Raw genomic sequence first — 12,360 nt, 5'->3', positions numbered from 1 at the left:
ATTGCCAGAATTTTTTTTTAAAAACCAGAACAGCAAATTATGGTTCTTTGTCAAGTAAATTTCCTTTGTACAACATTTTAAATGCAAAAAAACCCCTTAATTATTTTTTTTAAAAAAAATAATATTGTTTGAATACCACTTTCATCATATATCTTTTTTTCTAAGGTAGTTTTTGATCAGGGAATGACATGAAGCATTTGATGCTAGTGTTGATATCATATGAAGTATTGGGAAAATAGATCACTTCCAAAGGAACCTGTGCCAGAAGTATTTTACTTCTTGATGGAGACACACTGCTAATTTAGAATATGTCTGCTCATAGTCTTAACAAATATAGATAATGGGTTCAGGCATGCTAAAACATGTTAAATAGATGCAGTAAGTGAATTAGCTTGTTCCAAAAGAAGGAATGTGGAATTCATCTTCATGATTTCTCCATCTTCCTTAAGCCCTGTGTTTCTCCCTCTGTTCTGGGAGGCTCAGTTAATCTTGTGGCACGATATGAACCTCTAATGTTGATGGCTGGAAGATGGGAAGGGGAACTAGAAGAGAAAGATTGCTTTTATAGTAAACTTCTGCCAGACTCTTTGCCTTTAAGAAATGGAAGAAATCATTTTGTTTATTGACTGATCAATCTGGATCCCAATCAACATAAGGCAATTATAAATCTGGATCCAGATCAATTCAATACAAATACAAATTGAGAGCCAAATAAATGTCATAATATGTAATGTAATAGGAAGAGGAACATGTCCTATGTGAAAGGAAATGTGTATGTATAGAGAACACCTTGTGTAAAAGAGGAAGAACTGTTTCACATGAAATCCATCCGGACCTTCTATAATTTCGTAAACACCAAACTTAAAGACTCAAAAACTATCCCACCTCTAAAAGGCCATAACGTGGAAGACTGCAATGAAGAAGACATTAAGGCCAATTTCTTCAACACATTTTTCAGTCCAGTCTTTGTTAACAGCAATGGCATCTCCCCCTCATTTCCTAGTCGTATCTCAATCAATTGTAACGATTTAATACACATTGATTTTACTGAAGACACTATCCAAAGGGCGCTACGTAACCTAAAACCATCTCTATCTATTGGTCCTGATGGAATATGTGCCTATTTTCTGGAAAAGCTCTTACGAAGTTTTTTCTCTGGAAACAGTATACTGCTAAATAGGGAATACAAAACCTTTGCTAGACCAATCCTTGAATATTGCTCACCTGCCTGGAATTCACACTGTATATTGGACATTAATATAATAGAGAGGGCCCAGAGGTATTTCACAAGAAGAGTACTTAATTCATTTGCTCACAATAAAATACCTTATGCTACCAGGCTTGAAATTTTAGGCCTGGACAACCTCGAACTATGCTCCCTACGTTCCAATCTAAACATCTTACACAAAATTATCTGCTATAATGTCCTACCTGTAAATGACTACTTCAAGTTCAACTGCAATAATACATGGACAAACAAAAGATACAAACTCAAAGTAAACCCCTCCAAACTCGATTGCAGAAAGTACAACTTCAGCAATAGAGTAATCAATGCCTGGAACACTCTACCTGATTCTGTTGTTAGTTCCTCAAACCCCCATATTGTTAACCTTAAACTGTCAACTGTGGACTTCACACCTTTCCTAAGAGGTCCCTAAGGAGGCATGCATAAGCACACCATCATGCCTACCTTCCCTGTTCTACTGTCCCCATTGATATGTACTCATTTTATGTTGGCCATGTTATACATATCCATATATTTGTACCAATCTCATATGAAAATGTCCATGTCTTTATTAATACCTGTTACTTTGTGCATGCTGACAATTAATTAATTATTTTTTTTGGGGGGGGGGCAAACATAATTTTTCTTGAATATCATAGGGTGGCGGAATAGGAAGAGCAGAATGAAGTAACTTGTAAACCTGGTTCTAAGGAACTGTTCTAAGGAACTGAGTTCCTTAAATAACAAATATGACGTACCATATGCCCTCCTTATCTGCAAGCTTCATTCTATGTGTCAGATTTCCTACTGTACCTCATAACTTCAACACTTTTGTCTTGTTAAAAGTAGCAATAGCAATAGCAGTTAGACTTATATACCGCTTCATAGGGCTTTCAGCATATTGCCCCCAACAACAATCTGGGTCCTCATTTTACCCACCTCGGAAGGATGGAAGGCTGAGTCAACCCTGAGCCGGTGAGATTTGAACAGCCGAACTGCAGAACTGCAGTCAGCTGAAGTAGCCTGCAGTGCTGCATTTAACCACTGCGCCACCTTGGCTCTTGATAAGTAAAAAAGTATAGAGGTGGAGAAAATGCCATGGCACCTTGGGAACAATGGTCTTCTCAAAACTGGACTATTATCCTGGTATTTATTTACTCAGAAATATCATTGGCCACGTTCTGGTTGTTACTGAAAGCTACCAAAATAAAAGATACTACCTGAGAGTAGTCCGACATTGGACTGTTCTGTGCCAGTCTGAATTTCTGCATGAGCTGGCCAAAATCCACATAACAACTACCAGTACATGACATCAGGGAAAAAAAAAATCTCCTTGCCGCCATCTAGTGGCAAATGACTGGAGGTAGGAGAAATTTGCATGTACCTTGGACATTTTGGTGACAAAAAGACATGTTAAGATACGTACTGTCTTACCACCTTTCCAAAACTGCCCCATAACATCTTTTTATCTGAATATACTTTTAAGTTAATTTAAGGAGAATATATCATTCTCATCAAATATTTACAGAGATAAGAAACTTCTAAAAAGGATAAATGACATTTTGCAGTGTGACAATCCCTGTGTTCCCCCCCCCCCTTCTACTATGTGGGAATTTCAGCTCTATTTTGGTAAGAAACATTTAGCTGCATGTGAAGAAATTCAACGCATGAAACTTTTCTTGTTATAGGGACAAAATGTCAAACAAATAATATGTCTTTGAATCAAACCATAAATGTTGGGGACATTTATATATTTTAAAACCAGTGTAATAAGAGTGTTTTCCTGGTAGAAAACAGTTTTTTTTAAAGTCTTTCCAACTGGATAAGTCCAATGACATTATAGCATGTTCATTAAACCATACCATGGCAATATCCATTTTGATACCACAAGTAGGTTAGTTGTACATGATTCAGACCAATATTGCCTGTTACATCACTATAATTTTGGATTGATTCAGTTTAGTTCCCCAAGTTACTAGTACTTCATCATTACAGAGACATATCAAAGGTGTGTACTTGTATAAATGATTGTACCATTGCTAGAAACTTCCTTTGGTGAGGTCAAAGCAGCAGTGTAAAATCTACTGCATTTTGAAGTAAAATATAGTTTGTGAACAAAAGCTGACAGCCTGACAGCCATTTTCTGATGTCAGATACAATATGATCCCCAAAGGTATATTTCAGATGGCAGTGTAAAGACAGGTTTCTAACACTGTCTGGAAAGTTAAGCATGAATAAAACATTTTCTGAAATTTGATCTCTGTTTCTGGTCAGGTATCAGGAGCTGATTCTAGAAAATTGTTTGTTCATGCAACTTCTGTCATCCTTAGGTTGGCAAAAGGTCATCATTCCCATTGCACTGCTATTCTCACTTTACATATGAAACCAAAGAGCATAGGTGGGATAAAAGAAATTCCTGATTCTCATTTTCCTTGTTTCTGTTGAAGGTGGAACAGATACAGGAAAATTTAATTTCTGGCATTTATAGAGAGGGTTTCAGAAATTTCTGCCCTGAAAAAGTTTCACCAAACAGTGTTAACACATTGGGTTAGAGCTGGACCCATTGGATGGAAGAATGAATGCGATTTTTTTTAAAAAAAAATAGGGGATAAGAGGGAATGAGAGGGAAGTAAGTAAATAAGGTAGGTAGTATATCACAGAAATGAGTACACCCCCCTCACATTTGTAAATATTTAAGTGTTTGTTGTCAGCAGTTTAGACATTAACTACTGTGTGTTGCGTTATTTTGAGGGGACAGCACATTTACACTGTTATACAAGCTATATACTCACTACTTTACATTGTAGTCAAGTGTCATTTCTTCAGTGTTGTCACATGAAAAGAGATACTTAAATATTTACAAAATGTGAGGGGGTGTACTCACTTCTGTGATATACTGGTAAGTCATCCCTTTGTTTTTGATGAATTATGATGGTGGAGAAATTCTGGGAAATTCTTTGGGTTTGTTTTTTTTGTGTGCCTTTCGGGTCAATGTTGAATCCTAGTGTCTGCCAGGACAAGTCCCTGCAATTGTCTTGGCAAGATTTCAGAAGCATTTTGCCCTTGCTTTCTTCCGCAGACTGAGAGTGTCAGACTGCCTCTAGGTCACCCAGTTGGTTTCGTACTTAAGGCTGAACTTGAACACAATTTCCAGGTTTCTAGCCTGGTGCCTTAATCTCCTTACCAAACTGGCTCTCGGAATCCTGATAATAGAGATGTGGGCTGAAAGAGACTTGAAGGTTGTAATTTGCTCTTTCCTGTCTCAGATGTTATTTATTATATTTCCATTCCTGACTTGAGCAAGCTTCAACCTCTTCCCCTGCTTAACAGACAAATACTAAAGGTGACACTGTTTAATTCACCTTATATTGACATTGTGATGTGGTTTAAATATACTTTGCAGCCAGTATGGATCCAATTCACTATGATGTCAGAAGCTATATTTCAGACTAAGAATTTATACAATGTTACTGGGCTATACTATAAAGAATAGATGATGCCAAGCCATGTTGGAGTCAACTCCTTATGACTTTACTGACCTATTTTTATATTTTAATAGTGCAATATTCAATATGGAAATGATTTCCAATTGCCTTCTTCAGTGTGATTCTAAAATAAGTAATAATTTAGGAAAATCACTTTCTTATGCAACTTTATTGATATGCTTATTATAGGATATGGAATAACATGTAGAAAATTGTACTAAATTTTGCTAATTTAGACCAAAAACAGGAGTCCAATAGCAACTTCTCAAACTCTTACATTTTATTAAAGGGCATACATGTTTTTCTGAACTATAGCTCACTTAATTAGTGCATGGAGTAGCCAAACTGATCTTAATTTGAAAATTTAGTTTCGCTACCATAGAGGAATGGTAAATTATAGACAAGTGTTCTTTATACTTGTTATACTTGTTTAATATATTATGGCAACTGTTAGCCTTTGTGTTAACTTAGAATCAGCAGAGATGCAAGATTAAACAAAATCATGCAGTCTCGCTTTAATTTCTTATTTAAAAATTAAATATGCTAAACTATTATTTTGAAATTATAGAAAAGTAGGGTTTTTCCTGCCTTTTCTCGTGATTCATTTTCATTAGTTCTTTTAGCAGGCTTACATAGTTTCATTTTTAAATGAAACTAAGAGTTTTGAGTGCAACTATCTTGTTTCCCTGAAAATAAGACCTCCCCGGATAATAAGCCCAATTGGGCTTTTGAATGCATGCACTAAAATAAGCCCTCCCCCAAAATAAGCCCTCCCTAAAAATATTGCAATGCAACAGCAGCCATGAAGTGACGACGCTTGCCGCCTCCTGCACCTCCAAAATAATAAGACCTCCCCAAAAATAAGGCCAGTTGTTTATTTCAGGAGTAAAAAGAAAATAAGGCCCTGTTTTACCAAAAAGGTGAAACACGGTATTAATTGGTATAAGTTTAAAAATAGCAAACAAATACATTTAAAATGTGTTAGTCTGCTTCCTAATGCGGAATCATCATTTCACAGTATGTTCGGTAAAGTGGGCAAGCTATGAGCATTGCTTCCAAGCTACAATGTGATAAGCCCATCATAATAAACTATCTGGTCAAAATATTCAGAAAAAGGAATAAAAGCAATTTTTCTAAATGTACCTGATGAACACTGATCCAGTGTTGTCAAGAGGGCTAAGGCAACATACTTCATCACTTGATTTGCAGAAGCCGGGTTGAATCTTGTAATGAAAATCTGAGTCACCAGAAGAATGCTTTCTCCTCACCATTTTAACAAAGTGAGATTGGTGTGGAAAAGAAATGAATTGGTATGGCTCTCCTTTCCTTTAACAAGCAGCTTCTATAGAACAAGCAGCTGTTACGATCTGGGTTGGGTTTTTAAATTCTCAATCTAGTTTAAGGCAGAGCTTTTAAGTTAATAAGTTACTTATACAAATTATGTCACCTACACTTTACTTTCTCAATTCTTTATTCACCTGACTTAATAAGTGCAGAGTAAATAGTTTTATTACCTTTAATACTAAGGTTGATTTTGGCATTAAAATATTACTGACTTTAGAACAAAATTTTGCATCCACTTTGTAGTCATCAGCTCTCCAAAAGATGTAAAATGAAGCCCTTAGCCACTAAATGATGTCTCTGTTTTATTTTAAGCAATAGCAAGTTTTGTTTCAGACTGGACACTGCAAAACTCATTGATTTCAGTGGGAACAAAGCTATATAGCAAGGCAGCTATTTCTTACTTATCATGTTAGCCCAGGATTGGAAAGGGGGGGGGGGGAATTGTTTTGGCTTCAGAAAGTTTCTAGAACTAAGGCACAGAATTGATAAGATAAAAAGATTGTGGATGGATTGCCTAATGTTTCAGTATTTTTCTTAATTATAATGATGAAACCCATGATCATGCCTGGTTAAAATGGGGCAGGACAAGAGGCGACTACCCTTGGGGAAAATTACACCTCTGCTCCAGGTTATATCCTGAGACCTCCAACAGCATATAGTGGTAACACAGCACAGGTTGCTCCAAAAGCACCAGGAAAGATAATTCCTCCCCTCCTCTACACCTCTACTGAGTTTTCAACTAGATAGTTTTCAACTAGAGAGACTGACTGCTTCCCAACCAGAGATGGTATTCAGCAGGTTCTGATCAGTTCTGGAGAATCGGTAGCAGAAATTTTGAGCAGTTCAGAGAACCGATAAATACCACCTCTGACTGGCCCTGCCCCCATCTGTACTCTGCCTCCCAAGTCCCATCTGACCCAGAGGAAATGGGGATTTTGCAGTAACTTTCCCCTGGAGTGGGGAGGGAATGGAGATTTTACAGTATCCTTCCCCTGCCATGCCCACCAAGCCATGCCACACCCACCAAGCCATGCCTACAGAATCAGTAGTTTGAATCCCACCACTCTTCCCAAACAATGCATCATAATTGGCAGCAGGAGAGGGTGATCAGATTTTTCCAAACAATGGTACTATGATTATATCTGGGCTAAAAGTATATGGAAATGCACTATGTGATATCTAATAGTTTGCGTTTTCTGAAGAACCACCATCTGTATTATCACACCCCAGACATAGTAGCTTGTATCCCCAAATGGGCCTACAGTGGAAGGACTCTGTATTTTCCAATATCTTACCAATGCTCCAAATTCAAGCACTCTCCCCAAAGCTGCAATTTGCAAATACTTATTGGTATTTGTTTTCTCCAGTGAGGAATTTACTCACCAGTTTTAGAGTAATATAAACTGAGGAAGGAGCAGTGGGTTAACTACCTCAATACAATTTTAATAACATTGTTAAGAGCAAGTGATATTTTCTGAGATTTCCAGAGGATCTGCAAAGAATATCAGTTAATTTCCCCCTCCCCCTTCCAAAATCAGAACCAGCAGAAAAAGTGTCCTCCCACTTGAACTAGCAGAACTGCTCTTATTGGTGAGAAAATGAAATGGCCTGGTTTTGATTTTTAACATGGAGGTAGTGTGATAAAGGTGAAGTTCCATCCCAGGCCAAATTGACAGGGACGCCAAGAAAAAAACAAGCTAACAAGATAAGCAAATATTAAATTGTACCAATTGAACAAACTGCATAACCTCAATTGCTGCTGACTATTGTTCATGTCTGAATAATGAATCTAGGCTCTCACTGCTAGAGGAAGTGATCAGGAGATTACAGATAGAACACATATAGGCAAGTGATCTAATTTCTCACTGCAAGGCGGGCCAAACTGGCTTCTGTATTGTCTTTTTCCCTTTTGGGCAAAGAGTCCCATATAAACTGCTGAGCTCTAAATGATCAATAGAGAATAAAAGCAAAAGTGATTTTCAATCAATTGCATCAAGTCTAACAGTGGAAAATAAAGTAGGCTCTTGAATATACGTTCAAATGAAACTTCTTTTATTAGTCAACTTTTTACTTGATGGCTGGGCTGAGACCAACTGAGAGATTGGGAACAGGAAGTATATTTTCATAGACCAGGTAATTCCCTCATCTTTTGCTTTCTGCTGAAGTTATTCCTGTAGAATTTTCTGTTCATTTTCTTCAGCTAAGATAAATGCCTAGAGAACATCACAGCAAAAAAATTCCACTCAAACACAGAGTATTGCAGAATATCTACATTCATATGATTTATACCCGTGATGGCAAACCTGTGGCATGCGGAGCCATTTGTTAGGGCATGCAAGGCATTGCCCTGTCAGCTCCAGTGTGCATGCATGCACTGGCCAGCTGACTTCGGCCTTCTTTTTTGGTTGTTTTTCGCCCTCTGGAGGCTTCCCTAACCCTACAGACAAACCGGAAGTTTGGGAATGAACTTCCGGTTTGGCCATAGGGCCGTTTTTCACTCTCTGGAGCTTTCAGAGAAGCCTGAAGTCGCATGCATAGCATTATGGGTGTGGGCACAACTGCACATAACCCCCCTATGCTCCCCCCACTTTTGCCACATGATGGGAAAAAAGGTTAGCCATCACTGATCTATACAGTGAACCGAGAGAGAACCTCATTTTCATTATGTTGAAAACTAGGGTAATTCTGAAAATAACAATATCCATGAAGCTGGAAGTTTGAGAAGACTGGTGGGATTTGTCCTTTTCTTTGGAACAGCATTCCTCCTCAGATAAGTTTGGCTCCCATCCAGTTGGTTTCTGGAGAGCCATTAAAACCTGGCTCTTACAGATAGCTTTGGAAAGCGTTGGTAATTGAGGGGGGACAATGTTTGCAATCCCAGGGTTGCATGCAGGGGAGAGCTGCTACAGGTTCGTCTGGGTTTGGAAGAACTCATAGCTAATGTTATGGCCGGTTCAGAAAACCTCCAAATGATCCCACCTCTGTCTGGCTCTGCCCAATCCACTCTTCCCCTTCCAGGTGTTTCCACGTGGCCTGTTTTGGATGCAAGGTAACTGCAGGGCCCACATGGAAGCTTGGGAAGGGGGGGGGGGGAGGAAACAGGCCTCCTGGAAGTTCCAGAAGGCTGGAAATGGGCCCATATTACAGAATGATTAACATCTAGATTTTCTTAAACTAAATTATAGCTGTCTTAAAATGATGGGATCTTTAACTTCCCTAACTTTCAGTTTTGTCATTGGGTATATATTTTGATTTCAATTTCTGTATGGCATGTGATAGCCAAATAACATGCGTGATCATGTTAAAAAAAACTTTATGGGCCCAATTAGTTCCATGTGAGCTTTTTGACATCAGACTAGAGATCTGGCTCTATTTTTAGTCATTCTTCTACTGTATTTCCTGGATTAAATGGTGTAAAGCATAACAGGAAATTGTTGAGACAAAATATTATTTGGTCCTTATTCACATAATGACATACATTCTGGCACAATTCCAGTCTGAAAAGAGCAGATAAATAGATTTCTTTGAAGTCATAGGCAAACAGGGATATTAATACTTTAGATCGGCTTACTTCCACCAAATGTCCCCAAAATATCATTATCTGAAAAATTGTGATTTCTTGGGCAATAAAAAAAGTTAAAACATGTGTTTTAACTTCTCTAACAGGGATTGGAACTTGTTTTTTCCCTATCTATACAGGTAGTTGTTGACTTACAATAATTCATTTAGTGACTGTTCGAAGTCACAACAGCACTGGAAAAAGTGACTATAACTGTTTTTCACACTTACGACCGTTGTGGCATCCCCGTGGTCACATGATCAGACTTCAGACACTTGGCAATTGACTCTTATTTATGACAGTTGCAGTGTCCTGGGATGTCCTGAGGGACCTTGGAGTCTTAGGGGATGATCATTTAAACATGAGTCAGCAGTGTGCAGCAACAGCGGAAAAAGCTAATATAATCCTTGGTTGCATAAACAGAGGCATAGAATCAAAATCACGTGAAGTATAAGTACACCTTTATAAAACCTTGGTAAGACCACATCTGGAATACTGCATCCAGTTTTGGTTACCACATTACAAAAAAGATGTTGAGACTTTGGAAAAAGTGCAAAGAAAAGCAACTAAGAAGATCTGGAGGCTTAAACACATGAAGAATGGAGGATTTGGGTTTGGCTAGTCTAGAGAAAAGAAGGACTAGGGTGGGTGCGGGACACACACATGATTACAGTACTCCAGTATTTGAGAGGCTGCCACAAAAAAGAGGGGGTCATTTTATTTTCCAAAGTACCAGAGGGCAGGACAAGAAACAATGGATGGAAACTAATCAAGGAGAGAAGCAACCTGGAATTGAGGAGAAGCTTCCTAACAGTGAGGACAATTAACCAATGGAACAGCTTGTCTTCAGATGTTGTGGGTGCTTCATCACTGGAAGTTTTGAAGAAGAGACTGAACAGTCACCTGTCTGAAATGGTACAGTTCTCCTGCTTGAGCAGGGGGCTGGACTAGAAGACCTCCAAGGTCCCTTCCAGCTTTATTCCAATTATTGATTAACCTTTTGTGACCTTCTGACAAGTAAAGTCAATGGGAAAACCATATTAATTTAACAACTGTGTTCAATAGTGGCAAGAAAGGATGTAAAATAGAGTAAAAGACAGAAAATATCATGCTTAACAACAGAAATTTTGGACTCAACTGAGGTCATAAGTCGAGGATTACCTGTGCTACTTTTTATATTTTTTGTTTTCTCCTTTTCTTTCTCTTGATCTTATTTTTTGTTACCTTTTTGCTCATGTGAAAATATCGAATAAAAATGATATATGTGTTTTAACTTTAAGAAAGGCTATCAGATTATGGCCTATATACAGAAAGACAAGATCTTCCAATATGTAGGCATAGCTTGGAAAGACATATTCTAAATTAATCCAGAATGCAATGTCTTCTCTTTTTCCCCAAGAGGAATTCATAGTACTTAAAACCTGTGAAATTTATGCCTCTATTGGAAGTGAGATGGTGACACAGAAAATGTATCAGCACAGTTTCAAGGTCTCCAGGATCAAAGAATGCTTCATAAGAGGGCAAGGTCTCCATTGAACTGCAAAGGAATGTGTGAAGTGAACAGTCTGCCTGCATCAATCTATCAGCCTGGTAACTGAATACTGTTGAGGAGAAGCTAACATAGCACAATATTTATCCATCAAATCTAATGCTTATGTCATGATGAGAGTTATCAAGCACTATTTGGAGAAAGATGTGTCCCAGAAAAAATTAATAAAGGGATTTTGCAATGGATCTTGACAAATATTACATAGCTTATATTCATTACACTTTAACACAGCCATTTTACTATTTGTATGGAGGAGGAAAGATTTTTATAAGTGAAGTTTCAATTTGCATTGTAGAAAAATTGAATCCAGAGTGCTGCATATCTTAAATGGTCAGGTAAGCTAGTTTTAGATTGCATTTACATTTTGAACTAAAGTCGTAATTTTCTTAATCATCGATTATTATATAAATCTCAATGGATTTATCTCATGCAATTTGCTAAGCTGTAAATATTGATTTAAGAGACTAAAAGACCAAGTTCACAGTCTACAGCTAAGTCAAAATCAGTCTAACTGCATTATTGCTTAGCATAATATGTATGCATTGTCTTTGTAGCATTGTCGCTAATGCTATATACCTTTTAATTCTTTCCTTGAAAGTAACATCTATAATACAGTGGGTTTTTCTTCCTATGAAAGAATTATACTTTCAGAATTAGGTATATGAACATATTCTTTTACTACATTTGTACCCTGCCTTCCATTTAGGACCTCAAGTTGGTTTATCTTGCACATCTTTCTATTATTTCCACCCCCCCCTCAACATGTTGGGTGGAGAGAGTGACTGAATTAAAGCCCCCCCCCCCCAATTAGCTTCCATGATTTAGGACGGGCTACTTCAGCTCCTAGCCTAACATATTAATGACTACATTCTGCTGACTTTCATCTCTCTAAAGTTGGTGAATGTTCGACAGACGTTCTGGGGGTTATGAGGGGTAACAGTGTAGATAAATGAGAAGAAAAACTCATTATGAATTTCATTTTCTGTATGTCACTTGCATGTAATATAGCGGTTCAGATGTGTACTTGATTGCTGTTAAGTGCCTATGTCAGATCCTTAAGGCTGTAGGAAGGTATCACCCGGCCCTCTCCCAGAAAAATGAAATATCCTAGGAAATATTGAATATTTCTCTGGATGTGAAAAGAAAGAAACATGTTTTAAAGGACAGAATAGCTTCCTGCAGCTTCCTGCCCATCCCC

The 12,360-nt window shown here is 37.8% G+C and overlaps 1 protein-coding gene across 2 annotated transcripts in view; it reads right to left on the bottom strand.

Annotated features, from left to right (window-relative positions):
- Positions 1–6,048, bottom strand: part of GRAMD2B (GRAM domain containing 2B) — a 61,492-nt gene extending 55,444 nt beyond the window's left edge. Inside the window, exon 1 of one of the 2 annotated variants that reach the window (XM_087715862.1) lies at positions 5,854–6,048. In XM_087715862.1, coding sequence (XP_087571988.1) covers positions 5,854–5,981 — 128 coding nt within the window. In that variant the 5' untranslated portion in view covers positions 5,982–6,048. The remainder of the gene's footprint in view (positions 1–5,853) is intronic. The other variant, XM_087715865.1, reaches the window with a different exon arrangement.
- Positions 6,049–12,360: the final 6,312 nt, after the last annotated feature.

Source organism: Thamnophis sirtalis, unplaced genomic scaffold (assembly GCF_051295495.1).
Source record: "Thamnophis sirtalis isolate CommonGarterSnake01/CBP01778 unplaced genomic scaffold, rThaSir2_p1.2 scaffold_5, whole genome shotgun sequence".
Taxonomy (NCBI): domain Eukaryota; kingdom Metazoa; phylum Chordata; class Lepidosauria; order Squamata; family Natricidae; genus Thamnophis; species Thamnophis sirtalis.
The sequence above is the reverse complement of the archived record's forward strand: the minus strand, read 5'-3'. Positions and strand labels throughout refer to the sequence as shown.